The sequence below is a fragment of the Pelodiscus sinensis genome, chromosome 30 (genome assembly GCF_052426305.1).
Source record: "Pelodiscus sinensis isolate ZL-2025 chromosome 30, ASM5242630v1, whole genome shotgun sequence".
NCBI lineage: Eukaryota > Metazoa > Chordata > Testudines > Trionychidae > Pelodiscus > Pelodiscus sinensis.
In genome coordinates this window covers 6129313-6148858 of record NC_143081.1, presented here as the reverse complement: position 1 = coordinate 6148858, position 19546 = coordinate 6129313, and the positions used below count along the sequence as shown (strand labels likewise).

Here is a 19546-nt window from a genome sequence, read left to right as displayed (position 1 = left end):
GATTGGCAATGGGGGTTCAATTCCCTGTTGTAGCACAGTCTCCTGTGGAACATGCTTTCTCCTTTCTCCTTCCTCAAATGGGAATGGGGGACGGCTCAATCCATTAAGGACACAGGGAGGTGCTGAGGGACTTGGCCATTGAAGTGTAAAAGATGGAAAAGCATGGGGGGGGGGGGGTGATGGGGCCATCCACTCCGTCCCCAGCCTGCTGGGATCCATGCAGGAATCCACCCTTTTGAAACATTGGCTGTGACAAGCCTTCACCATGTCTCTGGCATGTTCTCTATGTGCCAGCCTGCTCCTCACTCCAAAGCGGGTGCTCCCATGGCTATGGGGCAGGCCTTGGGCATTGGCCATGAGGACTCAAATCCCTGCTGCGGCACCCGCTGTGGGATGGACCCTCTCTTTGCCTCCCATCCCCACCTGTACTTAGTGGGATGGTTGGGCCCATTGAAGCATCAGACAGAAAGGGCATTGGTGGGGGGGGAGGGAGTTTCATCTCCACTTTGTTTTTATTCCCCATGTGGCATCTGTCACCTCATCCCTTCTCCCTCTATATGTCATCTCTATAATGGGCACAGAGGGCTGGATCCATGAATAGCTCTGTGAGGAGCTCATATAATAGGATGGTTCAGTCCATTGAAGTATCAGACGGAAAGGGCAGGAGTGTGGAGAGAGGGGGACTTTCATCTCTCCTTTGTTTTCAATCTCCATGTGGCATCTGTCACCTCATCCGACCTCCCTTTCCCAGGACAGCAGCCAGGGATGGTTCCCCTCCCACGGGAGCAGCACAGGGAGCTGGATTAAGAAATCAGGGAATTCTCACCTCTCACAGTGATGGTCACAGCCTGGCTCCTGGGGGACAGGAGCCACCTCCCATTCATGTTCTCCTCGTACCCACAGGCGAATTCCCCGGAGATGTTGGGACCAGCCCGTGGGATGCTGAGCACAGAGACGTTCACAGAGCTGGTGCTGGGCTCTGAGGTGCTGATTTCAGACTCCAGGTCCCCGGGGATGATTTCGGTTCCATCCTTGTAGAAATGAAACCTCCGCTCAAGGGCAGCCCTGGTGGCTGCACAGGTGAGGAGCAGGGGGAACCATTTGCTCGCTGCTCCCAATGGAGGATCCATGCTCAGAACCGGCTGGGGAGGGGGATCTGTGGGGGAAGCAATGGGGAGGGATCAACACGAGCAGGCAAAGGGGAAGTGCAGCTGGTTCCCAACATTCAGTGTGTTCTGAGCTGACCAGGGCTGTCTCCAGAGAGTCGTGTTTGTGAGGGGATCCCGAGGGGCTGCCCACAGACATTAGGGAGAACTCAGCTGGGGGAGGGGTGGCTTCCTTCAGATCCAGTGTGGGGCTGGAAGGTGGGTTTGAATATGGCCAGAGCCAGCAGAACGTGAGCCCTCCATTCCTGGCACCACATCTGGGGGCTCAGCGCATTGGGGGCTCCCACAGTCTGAGAGCTGGGTGGTTCTGCTGGGAACCTACTGTGCCAGAGGGGAGGGCTGTGAGGGAGCCATGTTGGATGTGCAGGTCTGTGTCCGTTGGGCAGCCAGGTTACCCAGCAAGAGGCAGGTCCTTTGGGTGGGATCCACCAACTGGCCTGGGTTAGCCAGGGCACAGCAGGGGTGGGAATCACTGGTCACTCCCCGGGGACCACGGGCGTCGTTAGAGACCAAATCCCTGCCAGTATGGAAGCATTGGAATTGGTTGGTGCTTTTTGAACACCTCAGGGTCACAACTCCCCCTCCCCTCCCATGGCCCCTGGCACACTGATGCTGAGAAGGGGACCAGAGACGAGGCTCTAAACTGACCCAGCTCCTGATTATAACTATGAATGAACCTGCACATGCAGGGGCAGAGCAGGGTGCCAGGGCAGCCAGGATGACAGAGCTGGTCGCTCCCCATAACTGACAGATTTTGTGGCTGGAGCCTCTGATGCAGAAATTAGCAGCCTGCCCCTGAGAATCCACTAGAGAGACAAGAGGCCCAGGGAATGACCCTGACCAACAAGGGGGATGGAAAGTGACTCACTGGAGGCCCTGTCCAGAGCTGAGCCAATATCCTGCCACACGTCAGCACAGAGCAGGGTCCAGGGACTCACCAGTCACTGCGATAAAGATGAGTCGGCTCCTCTCTGATGGCATCTTTCGCCCATGCTCTGCCTTCCAATAAGCACAGCTGTACGCTCCGGCCTGCGACCCAGACACCCCTGGCAGTGTAAGCGAGTGGTTGTAACTGTTCCAAGGTGAGGGGAGTTCCTGGGAGTGGATTTCCTGGCTGTCCTTGAAAAACCGGATCCTGGACATGATGGCAGCTGAGCACGTCAAGGTCACAGCTTCTCCAGTGATGTAGACAGGCTGCTGGGGAGACACGGTGAGGTGGGGAGCCGGGAGAGGATCTGGAAAAGGGAAGGGGGTTAGGGAGAAGGCCATTCCCACGTGAGGCAGATGACACAGAGGCAGAGGAAGAGCCAGTGAAGGGCTGTCACAGCTCAATTCCCCAACCTGACATGTCAAGTGCAGAGATGGGCACCAGCTAACAGAGTAAACTCTGTAAGAATCTGCTTCTGTAACTTCCCAGAGACCAATTTGTCCGGCCTCAGTTTCCCTGAGAGCCTAAAAAATTAAAATTCTCTGCCACCACCCAAGTGACTGAAAGAAAATATAAAATAAGCCCTTTTCCTGGCAAGAGATCACTTGGGCAACCCCTCCCTAAGGTAAAGCCCTTCTGCTTTGCTTGGAGCTGGGAAAACAAAGAGAGGGAATCCACAGAGAACAATGGACTCTACTTGGTAACTAGGCATTTAAACTTCAGGAGACAACAATCAACTAACAAAACAAAAGGAAAACTCTTTTATTGTCCAAACAAAACTACTGTTGCAAACATAGCAAACTGACTAGGTGATAAATAGCCATGAAGTGACATAGACTCAGGGCAAATCCCTGGGCTGTAATCCCTAGTTACAGAAGAGAAAACAATTAGCCAGCTCAGACATGATTTCCAAACCCCCAAACAAGGAAATCAATAGACCCTGATGGACTATCTAAACTTTCCCCTACTTACACATTTCAAGAAGTCCATGCTTGGAGAGAGAATGCGTCTCCCGTCTCCCTCAACACCTGGGAGAAACTGTTCTGATTGCTAACAAAGGCTGTGTCCAGACTCAGGGGTTTTTTCGAAAAAAGTAGCCTTTTTTCGAAAAAACTTCCCCTGCGTCCAGACTCAAGCCGCGTTCTTTCGAAATTAATTCGAAAGAACGCGGCTTTTCTTTCGATGGCGGTAAACCTCATTTCACGAGGAAGAACGCCTTCTTTTGAAAGTTCCTCTTTCGAAAGAAGGCGTTCTTCAATGTAAATAGGGCTTCTTCAAAAGAGAGCATCCAGACTCACTGGATGCTTTCTTTCGAAAAAGCAAGCCGCTTTTTTGAAATTTCTCCATGCAGTCTAGATGCTCTCTTTCGAAAGAGGCTCTTTCGAAAGATGCTTTCGAAAGAGCCTCTTTCGAAAGAAGCCTGCAGTCTAGATATAGCCAAAGAGAAGAAAGAGAAAGAGAGAAAGACCTCTCTCCCAGTTTGAAATTCCTCTCTGCATTTTTATTGGCCCCCAGACCCCTCCCTAGGTGCATCCCCAGTTACTTCACCTTTTCCTCACTCTTCAGGTAAGCCAGACTCTCCTTAGCAGCTCCTATTTATGAAGAGGGCAAAGGAGGGAAGGATCCTGGACACAGACCCCAGCCAGCCCCAGATCCGTGCCCAGGAACCGCATCTGCATTGGGCCATTTAAACACTGAGCAGCAGAGAAGCCAGTGGGACCAGCCTGCCCCGCTGGGTACCTGAGGGGACAGCTCTGCATGGGCAGGGAAGGGGGCTTGTGCATCTGGGGATGTTGCTTCCTCATAGGAAAGACTCGGACTCATCCCCATGCTCCAGCTGGGCTCTTGGGTCCGACTGAAACCATTTGCGGTTCTGCAGTGTCAGAGGGAGCTTGGGGCACATGGTAACTGATGGGGTTGGGGGGTTTCCTGTCCCCACACCCTGGCCCCATCTGACGGGCATGGGCCCTGCCCTGGCCCTGAGTGAGGCAACAGGAGCTGCAGGGCTTGTCACACTGGAATCCTGCAGCATTGTGGGCCTGGAGCAGCCCAGCCTGTGAGGGGATGAGGTTCCATGGGGTGGTAACTGGGGTGCCTAGGGACAAGGATGGGGCCACAGAGGTGGCTGGGAAACAGGGCTCAGCATGAAATACACAACCCGGGTCCCACTCTGCAGGGGACTCTGGCAGTCTTCGGGGTAGGGAGGTTTCCAGGCCAAATGTATCTAAGAACTTCGGAGCAGGGGGGTGAGACTTTGCCTTGGGACACTCCCTGCACCCCGGGACCTCGCTGATACTCGACCCTGCCCAGCACCCACATGTTACCCAGCATGGGGCAGGGCCTTGCTGTGTGGGATCCCCTGGATGGGATGGGCTCCCCAGGGCACAGTGTGGGGAAGGATGGGAGGTCTCTGTCTTTGCTGTGATAGGAGTGTTTGTACCCTATGGAACTTCCCCCCGAGGGGCAAGGCTCCCTGGTGTAGAAAGTCCCACACACACACCAAGACTTCCACACACACATAGACGGGGCAGGGATCCTGGTGTATTCCTCCTGGCAGGGGGTTGGGTCACACTTCAAATCAATCGCTCTCCCGACAGCAATCAAGGGGGAACCTCGGCAGTGCCCCATCTTTGCAGAGTAGCTTGGCCCCTCTATTTCAATACAAAGCACCCAAAACACTCGGAGTGGCCATGACGAGAGCCATGGGGGGAGCTGAGGCATTTGGGGTCTGTTCCAGCTTCCCAGACACCCCCCACCAAACAGCAGGAAATATGGGTCTCACCTGCCACGGTGATGGGGACGGAGCTGCTGTTCTCAGAGAAGATCTGTCGATTGGATTCCCAACTCCAGTATGCACAGGTGTAGAACCCAACGCTTCCCTTCCCAGCTGTGAGCTCCAGCCGGGGCCCTGTATTTGGGCTGAGGACTGTGCTAGGTCCCCGGGGCACTTTTTGATAGAAGAATCTGTATTGTGAATACCCCGTGAGCAAAGGAGCCAGGCATGTGAGTGTAATCCGGTCACCTGGGAAATACACTGTGTAGCTGGGGTACCGAGAGAGCGTAGGAGCTGGCAGGAGAGCTGGAAGAGAGGCAGAGGGGTCAGGGCACAGGGAGAGTCCAGGGCAGAATGAGAAGGGGAAGGAGACAAGCCCTGGACAGACATGAACACAAACCAGCCTGATCTCACTGCCTAGCACCTGCTCCCACACTGGGAAATACCCCCCGGTAAATACACCATGGCCCAGCTCTCGCTCTCACCCACCCTCTGGGATCTTGTCCTGGGAATGGGCGACAGGGCATGGACCCTTTTATGAACAACCTGTTCTGCTCATTCCCTCTTGGGCGCTTGGCAGTGGGCACGGTCGGAAAACCTCTCATCTAACCCAGTGTGAACACTGGCATGTGGCTGTTCCCAGCCAGAAGTGAGCACTGAGCTCGCGGAGCCCGACATCCTCTGCTAACACATTCAGGGTCATGCAGAACTCGCCAGCGCAGGAGAATCCAGCTCAGCCCCTGGGGAGTGTCCCGGTGGGTAATTCCCCGAGTGTTCAAACAGGAACCTGATTCCAGCCAGAACTTGTTTAGCTTCGGCCCCCAGGGACTGGGTTGTGCAATAACTTTACTATGGAATTGGGGAGTCGATTCTCCATTTCTGGTTCCCTTGTAGTCCTGCTAGACTGCTGCTTCTCCGTCCCCTGCACAGTGGAGATGGCAGGGTGGGCAGGACCTGCATTGTGCCCAGGTGAGATTCAGGAACAGGGGCAGGAGCTCAGGAGACAATTTACCTTCTCCACCGGGGCAATGGGCATGAGGAGCAGTAACCCCTGGTCCCCACTCTCCCATCACAGGGGATCGGGGGAGGGCTGAGCCTGGGAGGGTTGTTCATGCACCTGCTGCACCCCAAGGTCCCCACATTCTGCATTGGGCAAGTGGGGTGCAGACTGGGAGGTACAAGGGGAGGGATATGAGTGCAAATAGCTCAACCTCAAGACCCTCATTTGCATCAGGGCATTCCCCATCTGGGGGCAGAGGCAGAAGAGGGGGGGGGAACCTGTCGGCTGAACATCAGACCAGCCCAGCAGTGGCTAGAGGTCACGAAAGAGAAATTATGAAGCTCTGTTGGCTGTGAGCTGGGAAGCATCCATGGGGATGGGGACAGATTCTACCCTATGGACTGGGCTGGGATTCCCAAAAGAACCCCAAAAGCAGCCTTAGCTGGGGTCACTCTTCCACACCCATGAACATAGCTCTGACCTGGAGCTGGGCAGGATCACATGAGCTGTCTATGAACAGAGCAGCATTATCCCCCGGGAAGTGACATTGGGGTGCCCGGGGATCCCCCCTCCTTTGAAATTCCAAACACCTTGCTGTGAATTGTGGGGGGTGAGTCCCTCTCTCAGAGACCAGTGCTGGTACCAGAAACAAATAGGACATTGTTACCTGTGGGGGACACCAGCCTGGGGAGAATCTGGAGAGAGGCTGCAAGAGAAGAGAAAAGTGGGGGTGAAAGCTCTGGGACAGGGATGAGGTGCAGAGGGGGGATGTGGGGCAGTGAAAGGGGAGTCTCCAGAGAGACACACAGAGGGGCTGGGGACCGAGAGGGGCACTTACCCAGCAGAGGCAGGAGCAGAGGCAGCACCATGCTGAGCCGGTTGCTCTGGGTAGGGAACTGCGTTCTCAGCTTAGCTACTTGACCCATCTGAGCACGGGGTGGGGGGATGGGACCCTCGCCTCTGATGCAGGCAGGGGAAGTCACAGCCTCAGGTGTGGTCACTGCTCAGCTCGGCGGTGTGACCGAATTCGGAGCTCGCAGCGCAGGGCGTGTGGGGGACGGCTGCCGATTTCCTACTGCTGATACTGGGGGGGAGGAGCTAAACTAGGAGCCCCTAGTGACTGACAGCTCTGGGTGTGGGCCAGGCATGCAACTGGGGTAAAGGAAACTCAGCTGAGTTACGTGAGCTTATGCCAGGTGGGGATCTGGCCCCATTGGCTGCAGGAGATGCAACACAGTGACGGTAGCTTGTGATAACTCCCCAGCGAGGCCTAGATTCAGCAGGGGCCCTGCCGTGTGTTTAAAAATAACATTGAGAAGTTTGGCTGGGCTGCAGGGAACTTTGGCACAGAAGGGGAATAATGGGGTGTGGGAGGGTTTCCAGTCCCCATACGCTGACCCTGTGTGATGGGACTGACCCCGCTCTGGGAAACAGGAGCTGGAGGCTGGGCCAGGCCCAGCTGGAGATGGAGCCTGGCTGGGAAGGGCTGTGGGGTGAGCAGAAAGGGAGGCTGCCCAGATGGGGTGGAGGCTGAGGGGAGATGCTCTCCTGTCTGTCTCTGTGGTCACTGGAGGGAAGGTCTGGAGAGGATAAGCTGCATGGACAGCCTGGGGTGGGCAGGGGGAAGGACTGGGAGAAAAGCCAAAGTAGGAAGGTGCCCTGGAGGCAGCTCTGATGCACCTGAGAGAGTAGATCTTAGGGTGTGGGTTTTGGCTCCTCAGTCCCCCCCTAGGAATGGTGGATGGGATCCCCCAGAAGACAGAGGAGAAGCGCTGCTGAGTTTGGGAGAAAGGCCTTGGAGCCATTGGTCTGTGAATACCCTGCATGACGACCCTCCAGGGCCCTGGGTGGAGGAGGAACCCAGGGGGCAGTTGAGAATTATGTTGATTTGAATGTATTTTACTGGCCTTTTTGCTTTACCCACAAGGAAGAGGCCTTAGTGTGACCCACCTCGAAGGCTCCATCTACAGCGGCAAAATTACTAACCGTCCCAGGACATGGCTGCATTTTAGTTGCTCACTGAAATGTTCATGGTTCCTAAAGCCCCTTCAGACCCTGTGGATGTTTCTCAGCCCTCGGTCTCCCCCTCCAGGCTGAGACCAGTGGTGCAGTCCAAAGGGGTCACCTTGTGGGGAGAATCCCAGGCACAGAATGAAGGGCCCCTTCATCAAACTAGACAGTTCCCCGGATCTAAAGCAGCAGTGGGCAATGAGGAAGATGAAGCCATTGATGAGGAAGCCACCCACTGCCAGCGCCAAGACCTACAAGAAGCCACGATCTTCACAGAGAGGGTAATTGAATGTGTTTGTGGAAGATTATAATGTAGAGTTGCTCCCTCCTAAGGGAATAAAGGAGTTCAGAGATGTGCCCTGGATGCTGCGGTGGAAAACCCAGGCTAGCTGTGTCCAGCAGATGACTACAGATGCTCTCTAGTGTCTTGTGTTAAAACCTCTGTTCTATGTGCTTGTTTGTAGTTTAACGAACCCAGAGATCGTGACATGAAAGGAACTGACATCACTGTGATGTTAACTCCTGTGTCTGTAAGCAAAAAGGAAGCTGCAAACTGAAAAGAGCAAAGGCTTGTTGTCCAGGCTGCTCCCTGCTCTGGCATTTTGAGTGCAGAAGTTCGGGCCTGCAAGAGACCTGAAAATACCCTGCCACTATAGGCTTGTGTTTAAAAAAACACATCAAGGCCACAGATTCCCTGACTTTGGGTGCTACGCTGTCTCCACCCAAATGCAAAACCCCTTCAGAGCCAGAAATGAACGCTTGGGAGAAAGCTTGAAAGCAAAGTGTAGTTTGTTAAGAGCTGACCTTCAGTCTGGGACACGTGCACAAAGAAACTCCTGCCTCCCAGGCCACAGGAATCAGATCATAGTCTTAAAAAGGTGATTTTATTAATAAAATGAAGAAGACAGATTTGGTAAAGCCTCATTGGGAGTTAGATGTCACAGGACAATTAAAAAAACCCACATATAATTGTTTCCCTGAAATTCAGTTTGAGTTAGTGGGGAGGGACATGGGCTAAGCACAGAGGAGTGGAACCACACCACAAAATACAAAAATAACATGGTTGCGTCTAACTGAACATTCCCTGTTCTAGTCACATCTGTTGTTCCAAGGATTCATCTTTCCTTAGGCGTGTATGTTGCTAAAAAAAATGCTGGTTTACTCCATCACTCCCCCAGCTCCTGCTCTGAACTCACATAAAAAACTAAAGCAAGAAGAGCACAATTTTCTATTCAAATCTCTCACTCTCTTTCCATTGTCTCTCCTAGCTCCCTGCCAAAACTTCCTGGATGCCCCCGTCTCTTGATTTAACACTTTACAGGCAATTTAATTAACTGAATGCCTAGGAGGTCTAGAAAAGGTAGTACTGCTCCCAACCATCACACTTATGCATGTAGTTTGTGAGCACAAATAGCCTGAACACATTAAGAAAAGGGAAAACCCCAAAAATGCCACTGTCAGACAATGCTGTAGAGAACAGGAAAAAAAATCCCCCACAAATTTCATTTGAATGTAGCAGTCATAGGGACAAAAGAGACAAAATGTCCTAGGGGCAAAAAGATTTAGACCTTTATAACAATTTTACATGTGAGGAAAGGGAAAGAAGGAAGTCAAAAACTGACTAACTTGAAGAAAATAGGAAGTAAAAAAAAAAGGAGCCCTTTGAGAGAGACAAATTTCTACAGGTGTGCAAAAAAACCAACCAACCAACCAAACAAACAAAAAAACCCATCACATCATGGAGCAATATAGCACCGAATGCAGGAAACTCAGTAAAGCTGTGACTTTTGGTGAGCAGATGAAGCCTGTGGTCAAAGAAAGACTCTTGTGTGCTATTAAACACGATGGGTGAAAAGAGAAATGGCTTTGAGAAGCAGATTTCACTGCAGAACATGCTCCTCAGACACGCAGGGCAGCAGACACCGTCACAGCACAAGCCAAAAAGTTGGATTCCCCAGAAGGGGGTTTCCGTGTGCTACGTACCAGTGAATGTAGCTAGAATAGATCCCATCCAAGAGGGTCCCACTTCCGGTGAAAACTAACACTGCCTGTGAGACCAGGTGCAGACAGTTCTGTGGAAGTTGTGGCTTAGCACGTGGGCCCAACCTCTGTATTTCCTCTGGGAAATTCTAGTATAAATAAGGGGAAATGATCACTTTGCACAATGCTGTGGATCCCAAACACGAGTAATACAAGTGCTCTCAGTGACAGACAATCTGCTGAGGGGTGTCTCATAGACACACTGGGATCGAGCAGGCCTGAGAAGTGGGACTGGATCTGGCCTGTGGCAGGGGCTGGAACGTTTCTCCCACTGACACCGGCCCCAGGAGCTCAGGTTCACATTCTCCCTGAGCGAGATGAGGAGAAAGCAAAAGTAAAACCTAAAGGGGCCCTGGGCAAACACAGAGACGTGGTTACTGTGGAACACACACAGCAGTGGTGGGGGTGGGGCATTGGTAACTAGCATCAGCCTTAAAAAACCCACCAATACCAATCTCGTTTATTGTAGTGTCAAAGGAGGTGACACCAGTTTTAGCCCTGGCTGCGTGTGGGAATCACTTCCCCCCAGGGGCAAGGAAAGGTGACAAGTTCACATGTTTGTGTCCAGTTCATGGGTCAAGAGGGGTGTGGAGCAAGCAATAAAGTGTGTTCTCTGATGTTGTGCAATTGTTTGTATGATGCCTGGGGCCTTCTTACACTGGGCAGGAAATGTCCCCTCTTGTGTCAAAGTCGTATTTCCCACTTCATCATGCTCTCTCCATAGTGTGTGGGTGTTTAGAGTTTCAGAGCAAACAATTGAATATCACCTTGTAACATGGGGTGTGGCCATTAGCAGTAATGGAGACTCAAATAAACAAGCATCTCACAAAGTTTAAACGCTAAAGACCTTTTTATAAGTTTAACACCTCTACAGAGCAAACCAGCCCCAGGTGCCCTGGTTTAGTCTCCAGCCGTGAGCTTGTTAGTTCTTAGCTAATCCCTGCATCCAGAGTAAGAGCAGGGATCAGACGGGCCAGCATCAAACCCTGGTCAGTTTTACTTCTCTTCCATTGCACACACACTGGTCCATCCACATTGCCTTTCCTGGGGCCATCTTGTGTATCAGCTACACCCACGACACATTCCCAGCACACACACAACTCTGTCTGCACACCCCATACACACAGCACACAGGGACAGTCAGCACCAGGGTCAGTGGGTTTCACATGATCCCTGACATGACCGCTCCATATTCTGACAGCAGTGACTTGGGCTTGCCCTTGCCACATGGCTCACAAGGGCTGTGGGGGTGTGAAGGGTTAAGGATATTGGTGCCCATGGGAGGGGGAAGAGACGCAGGGAGATGCAGACAGTGTCTCCTTCCTTATCTGGCTGCTTTCCGGGTGGGCTTTGTCACCACCTCGCTGTACAGCACATGCGCCTCTGCAGCAGGCTGGGCTCTGTTCTTCCACGGGCTTGTGTGAGCGCCCGAGGCCGAGAACTCGATGTGCGCGTAGGTGACTGCTGAGGCCTGGTGGGGGAGGACAGAGAAACAGTGAGGGGGACTGAGGGGCACTGAGGTGCACTCAGTGCTTGAATGATGCACTAGGAAGGATCTCTATGAAATCGGGGGTTACAAGGACATTGGAGGATAGAATGAAAATGATCTTTAAAAAGAGGGGAATTGCCCTGAAATCAGTGGGGTGGAATTCCTTCATGTAAGAATGAAAAAATTAAAGGCAGCTGTAAAAATTGAGTATTACCAGTGTGTCAGGAGCACTGCGGAAAATGGCCTTTGGGTCAAGAGAATGATGTGGCTAAGAAAAAGTCTCACATCTGTTCTGGGCGCCATGAATGGGAGTGTTGTATGTGAGGCAGCCGAGTGAATTCTCCCTCTCAAGTTGACACTGGTGAGGGCTCAGGTGGAGCCTCCTCTCCAGGTCTGGGCATTGCACTTGAAGAAAGATGGGGACAAACTGTACAGAGCCCAGAGGAAAGCGACCGAACTGAGCAGATGTTTGTACAATACCACCCATGTGCCAGGTGCACAAATGGGTCCTGTTGAGTCAGGAGATGAGACAGCTGAGGACAGAACAACCCTTCTGAGACATCATTACAAACAGGACGGTGACCGGCTGATCTGAGTGTCCAGGGAAGTTTTAATTAATCCTATCTGTACACAATGGGACAGGCTAGGAGACTTGCTGTCTCGGCCCTGTCCTGTTTCTGAGTCCATGGCAGTTTGGAGTGATGGGGAAGGGACGACCAAATCTCAGCGCTTCCTCCTGCCTGAACAAACCCCGGACAGCTTCCCTTTGTGGCTGTTCTCTGCCAGCCCCATCCAGACAGAAAGCTGCATCTCAGGACTGGGCACAAGATTCTGGTCATGAAGTTTCAAGGCAGTCGGACTGTGCTGGGGGTTTGACTCTCTAAATCCATTCCCGTTACCTGTTCTACCTGCTCCACTCCAGCGCCTTTGGCTTTGGGTCGCTTATTGTGACGACCGGGACTCGTGTTCCTGGCGTGTTCTTTGGGCGCAGATTCCTCGGGGCTTGTCAGAGACTTTGGAACTAAAAAGGAATCAGAGGAGACCAGACTTGAAGTGGGGAGCAGCAAGCGGGAATGACTCCACCAGTGTGTGACCCTGAGAAAGCAGACGCCAAACTCAGTGTTGTGTCTGTTGATTTCAGTACGTGTGTGAGTCTGCGGCTCCTACCAGAGCAATGGGTGAAAATAGATAAACAAATATTTTACTCCTCCCTTAACCTTAACCGTAACCACAGCCAATGACCCTGGTGCTCATCTCTCACCTCAGTGTTATAGCGTAACCATGACCCAGCCCTGTGCTCACAACCCCAACAACTCACCCAAAGAACTCGAGAAGAAGTTGGGCCTGGAGACCAGAATTCTTCCTTGGGACAAGGGGAAACTCAGATTCTCTGCTCTGCCCCCACTTCCAGTGTGAGCTTGGATCCCAGGGGAATTGGCCATATCAGCCCTGTTAATGTTGTGGTCTCACACCTCACTCTCCAGCTATGACATGGAGCCCATTGCTTGTGGGGATGCTCAGATGCAGTGGCAATGCCTGGCCCTTCCCAATTCGACATAAAATCAGGAAGTGAGAAATTATTTTCTGTCTTTCAAGCAGCATGTAAGGGATGGACTTGGGGAGTGAATGGGAAGTGAAGGAAGGTGCCATCAATTCTCTTGGCTCAAGGGGGTTGCAGGTTTTCCTCTCTTTCCTGTCTGATTAGGCCTGTGTCAAAGGTTGATCGGTGCTAACTGCATCCCAGGCCAGGCACGCTGAGATCTGGTTTCCGTGGCCACTTAGTGGTAAGGTAGTTTGTGGCTGTTGGTGCTTTAAAACTATTTACACTGCTCGTGACAGAACAGTTATTGGCTAGATCACGTCATGGAGGTAAATAGGAGATCATAGTCTGAGCCACCTTTCACCCACCTCTTTTCTTCCTACGGCAGTAGCAGATCAGAGCAGCCAGGGCTCCAGCAGGGAGCAGGACCCCACCTGTTGTCAGCAGAATGTCCTGGGCTTTGTAAGGGTCTGTTAACAAAAGAGACAAACTAAAAGGCAGTAAAGGACAATTGGGAATAGCCAGACCACCATGTTATAAGTCTGGAACCCCCGCAGGAATCTGCCCTGGCAACAACTATCCTGTGACAACCCTTAACAGCTGCCCATGGCATGATCTCTCTGTAGCATCCTGCTCCTCATGTCAAAAAGGGGAGGGAAGATCCTCTGGTTATGGGCCTGACTTTTAGCATGGGTAATGGGGGTTCAATTCCTTGCTATGCTGCAGGTCCCCTGCGGCACATTCCCTCTCCTTGCCTCTGTTTGCCAGCTCTACAATTGGGCACAGGAAGGGTAAAACCCTCGGACGCGTGAACCATCAAAGAAGGATCATAGTTAGAAAGGGCACGTGTGTGTGTGTGTGTGTGTGTGTGTGTGTGTGTGGGGCACGGATTTTGGAGATTTCAGTCTCCACTTTGATGTTATTTCCATGTGGCATCTGCCACCTGATCCAACCTCCCTTTCCCTGCAGAGCCCATGAGAGCTACAGACACACCACAATGAAGGTATTACGGTTATCTCACCTGTCCTGGGGACATTCACGGTGACGTTCACAGCCTGGCTCTGGAGGGACGGGACCCACCTCCCACTCACGTTGTCCTCGTACCCGCAGGTGAATTCCCCGCTGTCACTGGGACTGGCCCGTGGGATGCTGAGCACAGAGCCCTTCACAGAGCGGGAGCCGGGCTCCATGGTGCCGATCTCAGACCCTGCATCCCTGGGGACAAACTCAACTCCGTCCTTGTAGAAATGAAACCTCCTCTCGCCGGTGTCCCCTGGGGCCGTGCAGGTGAGGAGCAGGGGGAGCCCTTCGCTCACCGCTCCAGACGGGGGATCCACACTCAGCACTGGCTGGGGAGGGGGGTCTGTGGGGAGCAGCAAAGGGGAGGAGTCAGCAAGGACAGCACAGAGGACAACGTGAATATGGTGCCCAGAATTCCAAGTACTCAGAGCCGACCTGGGCTCTCTCCAGAGACTCTTGTTTCCACTCAAGACCCTGGGGAGCTCTCCCCAGAAATGAGCAAGGGCCGGGGTAGGGATGGGAATTGCCCCTTCAGGCACAATGTGGGCCGCTGGGATGTACGAATTCTCACAAAGCTTCTAAGTTCACACAGTGGGTCCTGCAGTCAGGGCAGTGGGACGCTGAGCTCCCTGTGTGAGAAAAACAGCAACTCGCTGTCTGAATAGCTCCCCTCACCGGCTCACCATAGCTCCGTCTGACCCTGCTACTTCAGGAGCAAGCCACAGTCTGATCCAGCCCCTCTGCTTCTTAGCAAGGGGGAAAGAGAGTGAAAAAATTCCCCAGCCTCTAGTGGCTTCCTGAGGCCTGGAGGCCACAGACTGGATCCCTCATCTCTGTCTCTTTCCTTCCAAAAGGGGTTTTCCTCCCTCAGACTTTTGGGGCTGGAAGGGACCATTCCCCAGGCAGGTTTCTTCCCACCCCTTGCATCTGGATCTGCAGGGTGTTCCCTCCTAGACCTGACAGTGTCTCTACAGTTCCTGTTCTCCAGCTCTGCATCTCCTGCCCACCAGTCCAGGCACACCACCAAACTGACTAAAGGGGAGGCTTTTAACCAGTTCTAGGTGGTCCCTGAAGGGTACGCATTCCAACGTTACACTGTGTCTACGCTGGCATAATTTTGCACAAAAGCGGCTGCTTTTGCGGAAAATCTTGCCGCCTGTCTACACTGGCCGCGAGTATTTGTGCAAGAACACTGACATTCTACTGTATGAAATCAGGGCTTCTTGCGCAAATACTTTGACACTCCCGCTCAGGGCTAAGTCCTCTTGTGCAAGTGTTCTTGCGCAAGAGGCCAGTGTAGACAGGTAACATCAATTTCTTGAGCAAGAAAGCCCGATGGCTAAAATGGCCATTGGAACTTTCTTGTGCAAGAGAGCGTCTACACTGGCACGGATGCTTTTGCGCAAAGGCACATGCCGGTATAGACACTCTCTTGCATAAATACTCTAACGCAAAAATTCTTGTGTTTAGAGTATTTGCGCTAAATCTTGCCAGTCTAGACGTAGCCTCACTGTATTACCCTGCTCTCGCAGGTTCTAGATTGCCTTCAGCTACCTTAATTAACGAATTGCCTCAACTGAGTTCTACCAGTTTCTTAACTAATCACAGGTGTCTTAATTGACTTTAAGTAATTCTAATTTGGCTTCCATGGCAACAGGGATTTGTTCAGCCTCAGTCTCATATCCTTACATTTATTGCTTTGTGAGGGTTATTTTGCCTTCTCCCCCTCATAGAATAAAAACATTGAATATTGGTCACATTTTTCCTTTTGAAGAACCTTCACATTTTGCAGGAATGTGCCCGTAAATAAAGTGTGCTTGTGTATGATTTTATTCCCATACTCTCCATTAAAATCATACTTGGCCTTTGCCAACCTTGATCCACATATTACCCAGGGGAACCCAGAGCTTCCCTCTGAGATCTGTTGGGTCAACTGGATTAGCCAGTGCACAGCAGGGGCCAGGGATGTCTGGTCTGTGCCTCAGCTGTGAGTATGAACCAATCACGGCAGTGGGAACAGTCCTGTCCAAGGGATCCTTCATCACTGGGCTTTAACACCTCAGTCCAGTGCACTTGGGCAGTAGGGCGCCCTGCTCTATTGGTGCTGATGCAGGAGTGGGCAAGAGGCCACAAACTGATCCATCTCCTGGCAGTAATAATGAAGGAATCTGCTGGGATGGGGGCTTAGAACTGGCACCCTGACCACGGGGATGGCAGTGCAGTGAGCACCCTGCACCAGTGGCCATGGCTGGACCAGACTTTCCAATATTTCTCTGGACTGGGAGCCCCTGAACTCCAAAGTAGCATCAACGACTCCCCCTAAACCTACCAGGAAGTGCTATTCCAGGGGGCTCACAATGACCTGGGTGGCCCTGTGCTGAGCTCAACATCTCACCCTGGGCATCATGGGAAGATACCCTGCCCTGGGGCAAGCAAACAGCAGGAGAAAGGGGGACTCACCTGTCACTGTGATGTTGATGGGGCTGCTTGTCTTGGATAGGAGCTCTCGCCCAGACAGTGTCTTCCAGAATTCACAGCTGTACACTCCGGCCTGTGATCCAGACAGACCCGACAGCTGCAGGGGATGGTTGTAACTGTCCCGAGGGGAGGGGAGTTCCTTGGAGCAGATTTCCCGGCCATCCCTGAAGAACCGGAACCCAGAAATGGCAGGTGTCCCACCAGCTGAGCACGTCAGGGTCACGGCTTCCCCAGCGATGTAGACAGGCTGCGGAGGGGACACTGTGAGCTGGGGAGCTGGAAAAGAGAAGAGGATGGGGAGGGACAGTTACTGCATGGGCAGCTGGTGACACAGAGGCAGAGGGAGAGCCAGGGAAGGACAGTTTCCGCTGCTGGGTACCTGACGGGGCAGCTCTCCTCCAGAGCAGCTCAGCCTGCATTAGCTGCAGTGGGGGTTTGTGCAGCTGAGGCTGGGGGTGTCAGGGATCTGCACCCAGCAGGCACAGACCAGGATACCCAGCACTAAGGAAAGGAGGCAGCTATATGCCGCAGAGCTCTGGGTGCCCCAGGGCAGCTTCCCACACTCCAGCTGGGACCTGGCCCAGAGACTATAAGGAAGCTCCAGACCTTTAACCCCTGCTGGGATCTCACCTATTTACCCACTGGGTATTGGTGCCAGCAGTGGGGTGGGTAACAGGACAGTGACCAATCCCTTTACTGACACTAATAATAATGGAAAATCCAGGAAGCTGCAGGGCTCAATGTTCATTGAGGGTCTCACTGACAGTGCCCAGCTCTGAGTCCAGTGCTGTGAGCTTCCCTGCTGCAGTGCCCAGTCTCTGAGGATGAGATGACACCCTGACACAAGCCCACTATGGCAGTGTTTCTTAAACTTTTTAAGACTGAAGAATACCAAACAACAATTTTTCTTATGAGGAACATCATGGCTTTTTTGTGGAGCAAAAAAAAGGTTGGGGGGATGTTATTGAGAAAAAAGGTCTGCCCCTTTAAGGGCAGCCATTTTGAACTCTGCTGTTCTCCACGGCACACTTCTGACTGCCTTGTGGCACACCAGTGTGCCGCAGAACATAATTTAAGAAACACTGCACTATGGAGTGTTTGAGATACAAGGAGGGGCCCTGGCCATAGCCAGGGGCCAAAGCTGACGTGTTGGGATGGGCCTGAGATTCCCAGTGACGCACCCACCAAACAGCAGGAAAGGGGCTCACCTGTCACTGTGATGGAGATGGAGTTGCTCCTCCTAGAGAAGATCACTCTCTTGGATTCCAGTCTCCCATACTTACAGGTGAAGGATCCAGCCCTTCCCTTCTCAGCTGGGAACTCCAGACAGGACGCTTTAGTATCTCTGAGGTGTGCTCTGGGGCCCTGCTGCCCTTTTTGGAAGGAGAATCTGTATCCCCCGGCCCACTCACCGCGAGGAGGGGAGCACACGAGTGTAACCAGCTCCCCAGGGAGATACACCATCTTGCTGTTTCTCACCCAGAGGGTAGGAGGTGGCAGGGGAGCTAGAATAGAAACAAGGGGGTCAGTGGAGTGGGGGAGGCCAGGATGCAAGGAGAAAATGAGAAGTGAGAGGAGATCAGCCCTGGAGAAATAAACGTAAACCAGACACATCTCTCCGCTTGGCACCTACCCCCACGCTGGGAAGTGCCCCACAACAAATAAACCATGGCCTGATTCTCTCTCTCTCTCTCTCTCTCTCCTGTCCCATTATCTCTCTACCCCAGTGATGAAAACCCAAAGTTCATTCCCAACCAGAATTTGTGCAGCTCCCACTCCCAGGAACCAGTACATGTTGAATCCCTGTCTGGCCACCTGCAGAACCTTCCATCGTCACGTGCCTGTTCCCCGTGATGGAATTTCTGGGCAAGGATTCAGTTACCCCAAAACTTCCCTTTGCGACACTGAACAGGCTCAGCTCCTGGAGTCTCTCCAAGAATATGGACCTGCCTTCTGCACAGCTGGGCAAATTCCTTCCCCCAGTCTCGGCATCTTCACTCCTGCACTCCACAGGCTGCAACTGCCAATGTTACTACCCTGTCCTCCAAGCTGCTGCTCTCCCCTCCCGGGAACAGAGGAGCTGGGAAGGGGATTGTGCCGAGGAGCAATCAGGACATAATTGACCCATCCCAGCAGAGACAAGGTGTGTCAGGAGCAGAGCTGAGTGGGAAGTTTCCCTCATGTGTCTCAGTATCCACAGGCTGCCCCCTCTCCATCCAGGTGAGGGATGAGTACAGGTTGGAAGGGTCCTTCATCCACCAGTGCAGGTCCTGATCCCCACACTCTGGGAGAAACAGGAAAAAGCGGCAGGGCGGTTTCTGCCAATGCTTCAACCCCAGAGCCCTAGCAGTAGCTAGAAGGCATTGAAGTAAGGAGTGTTGGCCAAATGTAGGGAAGGAGAGGGGGAGATTTTCCACTTTCCGCCTCTCCTTTGGGGTCTTTGCAAAATCTACTTTTAGTGTCCTGGTTGGTGGTGCTGGGTCTGTGCCCCTGGCCCTGAGCCCTCTGTGGGGGTCCCAGAGCTGGGGCAGAGAGACCCCCCCCAAACACACACAGCCCCACACTGACAGGCCCTGCCCAGGGGCATTCAGTGTCATGTGGAGGTGGGAGCTCAGTCTCCAAGGTCCATCCAGCCCTTGACTTTCTGCTGGGACTGCCAGTGAGGAGCTGGGTAGGACCCATGGGGCTGGGGGCAGCTTCTACCCTATGGCCTGGGACCCACCAAAGAGATGCCCCAAGCAGCCATCATCGGGGGCTGCTCTTCTCCCCCCACAAATGTGGCCCTGGACTGGAGCTGGAGCTGCAAATTCCATGGGAGATGCCTGTGAATGGGCAGCTGGACCCACCCAGGGAATGACACGGGAGCACTTGGGAATCCCCCTTCCCTGCAATTTCAAACACCCCCTGTGAGAGGCAGGGGATCCCACCCCCACTGATTGAGCCCTCCCACCCACCACAAGCATCTCAGCAAGGCCAGGAGACGTTGTTACCTGTAGGGATCACCGGCCTGGGGAGACTCTGGAGCGAGGCTGGAGAAGAAGAGCAGAGAGGGGGTGAGAGCTCTAGGGAGGGAGTGAGGGAGCAGGAGAAAGAGAGATGTGG

At 53.0% G+C, this 19546-nt stretch overlaps 2 protein-coding genes across 2 annotated transcripts in view; both read right to left on the bottom strand.

Annotated features, from left to right (window-relative positions):
• The window catches only part of LOC149521059 (alpha-1B-glycoprotein-like), a 48924-nt gene extending 42131 nt beyond the window's left edge, over window positions 1-6793 (bottom strand). Inside the window, exons 1-4 of the mRNA XM_089774200.1 lie at window positions 6706-6793; window positions 6535-6573; window positions 4877-5173; window positions 2105-2401 (exon numbers count right to left, since the gene is read on the bottom strand). Of these exons, the coding sequence (XP_089630326.1) occupies window positions 2105-2401; window positions 4877-5173; window positions 6535-6573; window positions 6706-6793 (721 nt within the window). The remainder of the gene's footprint in view (window positions 1-2104; window positions 2402-4876; window positions 5174-6534; window positions 6574-6705) is intronic.
• Window positions 6794-11241: 4448 nt separating this feature from the next.
• The window catches only part of LOC149521058 (Fc receptor-like protein 5), a 33100-nt gene continuing 24795 nt past the window's right edge, over window positions 11242-19546 (bottom strand). The window contains exons 6-12 of the mRNA XM_089774199.1: window positions 17857-17949; window positions 17638-17757; window positions 16427-16720; window positions 13968-14309; window positions 13315-13404; window positions 12306-12427; window positions 11242-11388 (exon numbers count right to left, since the gene is read on the bottom strand). Coding sequence (XP_089630325.1) covers window positions 11242-11388; window positions 12306-12427; window positions 13315-13404; window positions 13968-14309; window positions 16427-16720; window positions 17638-17757; window positions 17857-17949 — 1208 coding nt within the window. The remainder of the gene's footprint in view (window positions 11389-12305; window positions 12428-13314; window positions 13405-13967; window positions 14310-16426; window positions 16721-17637; window positions 17758-17856; window positions 17950-19546) is intronic.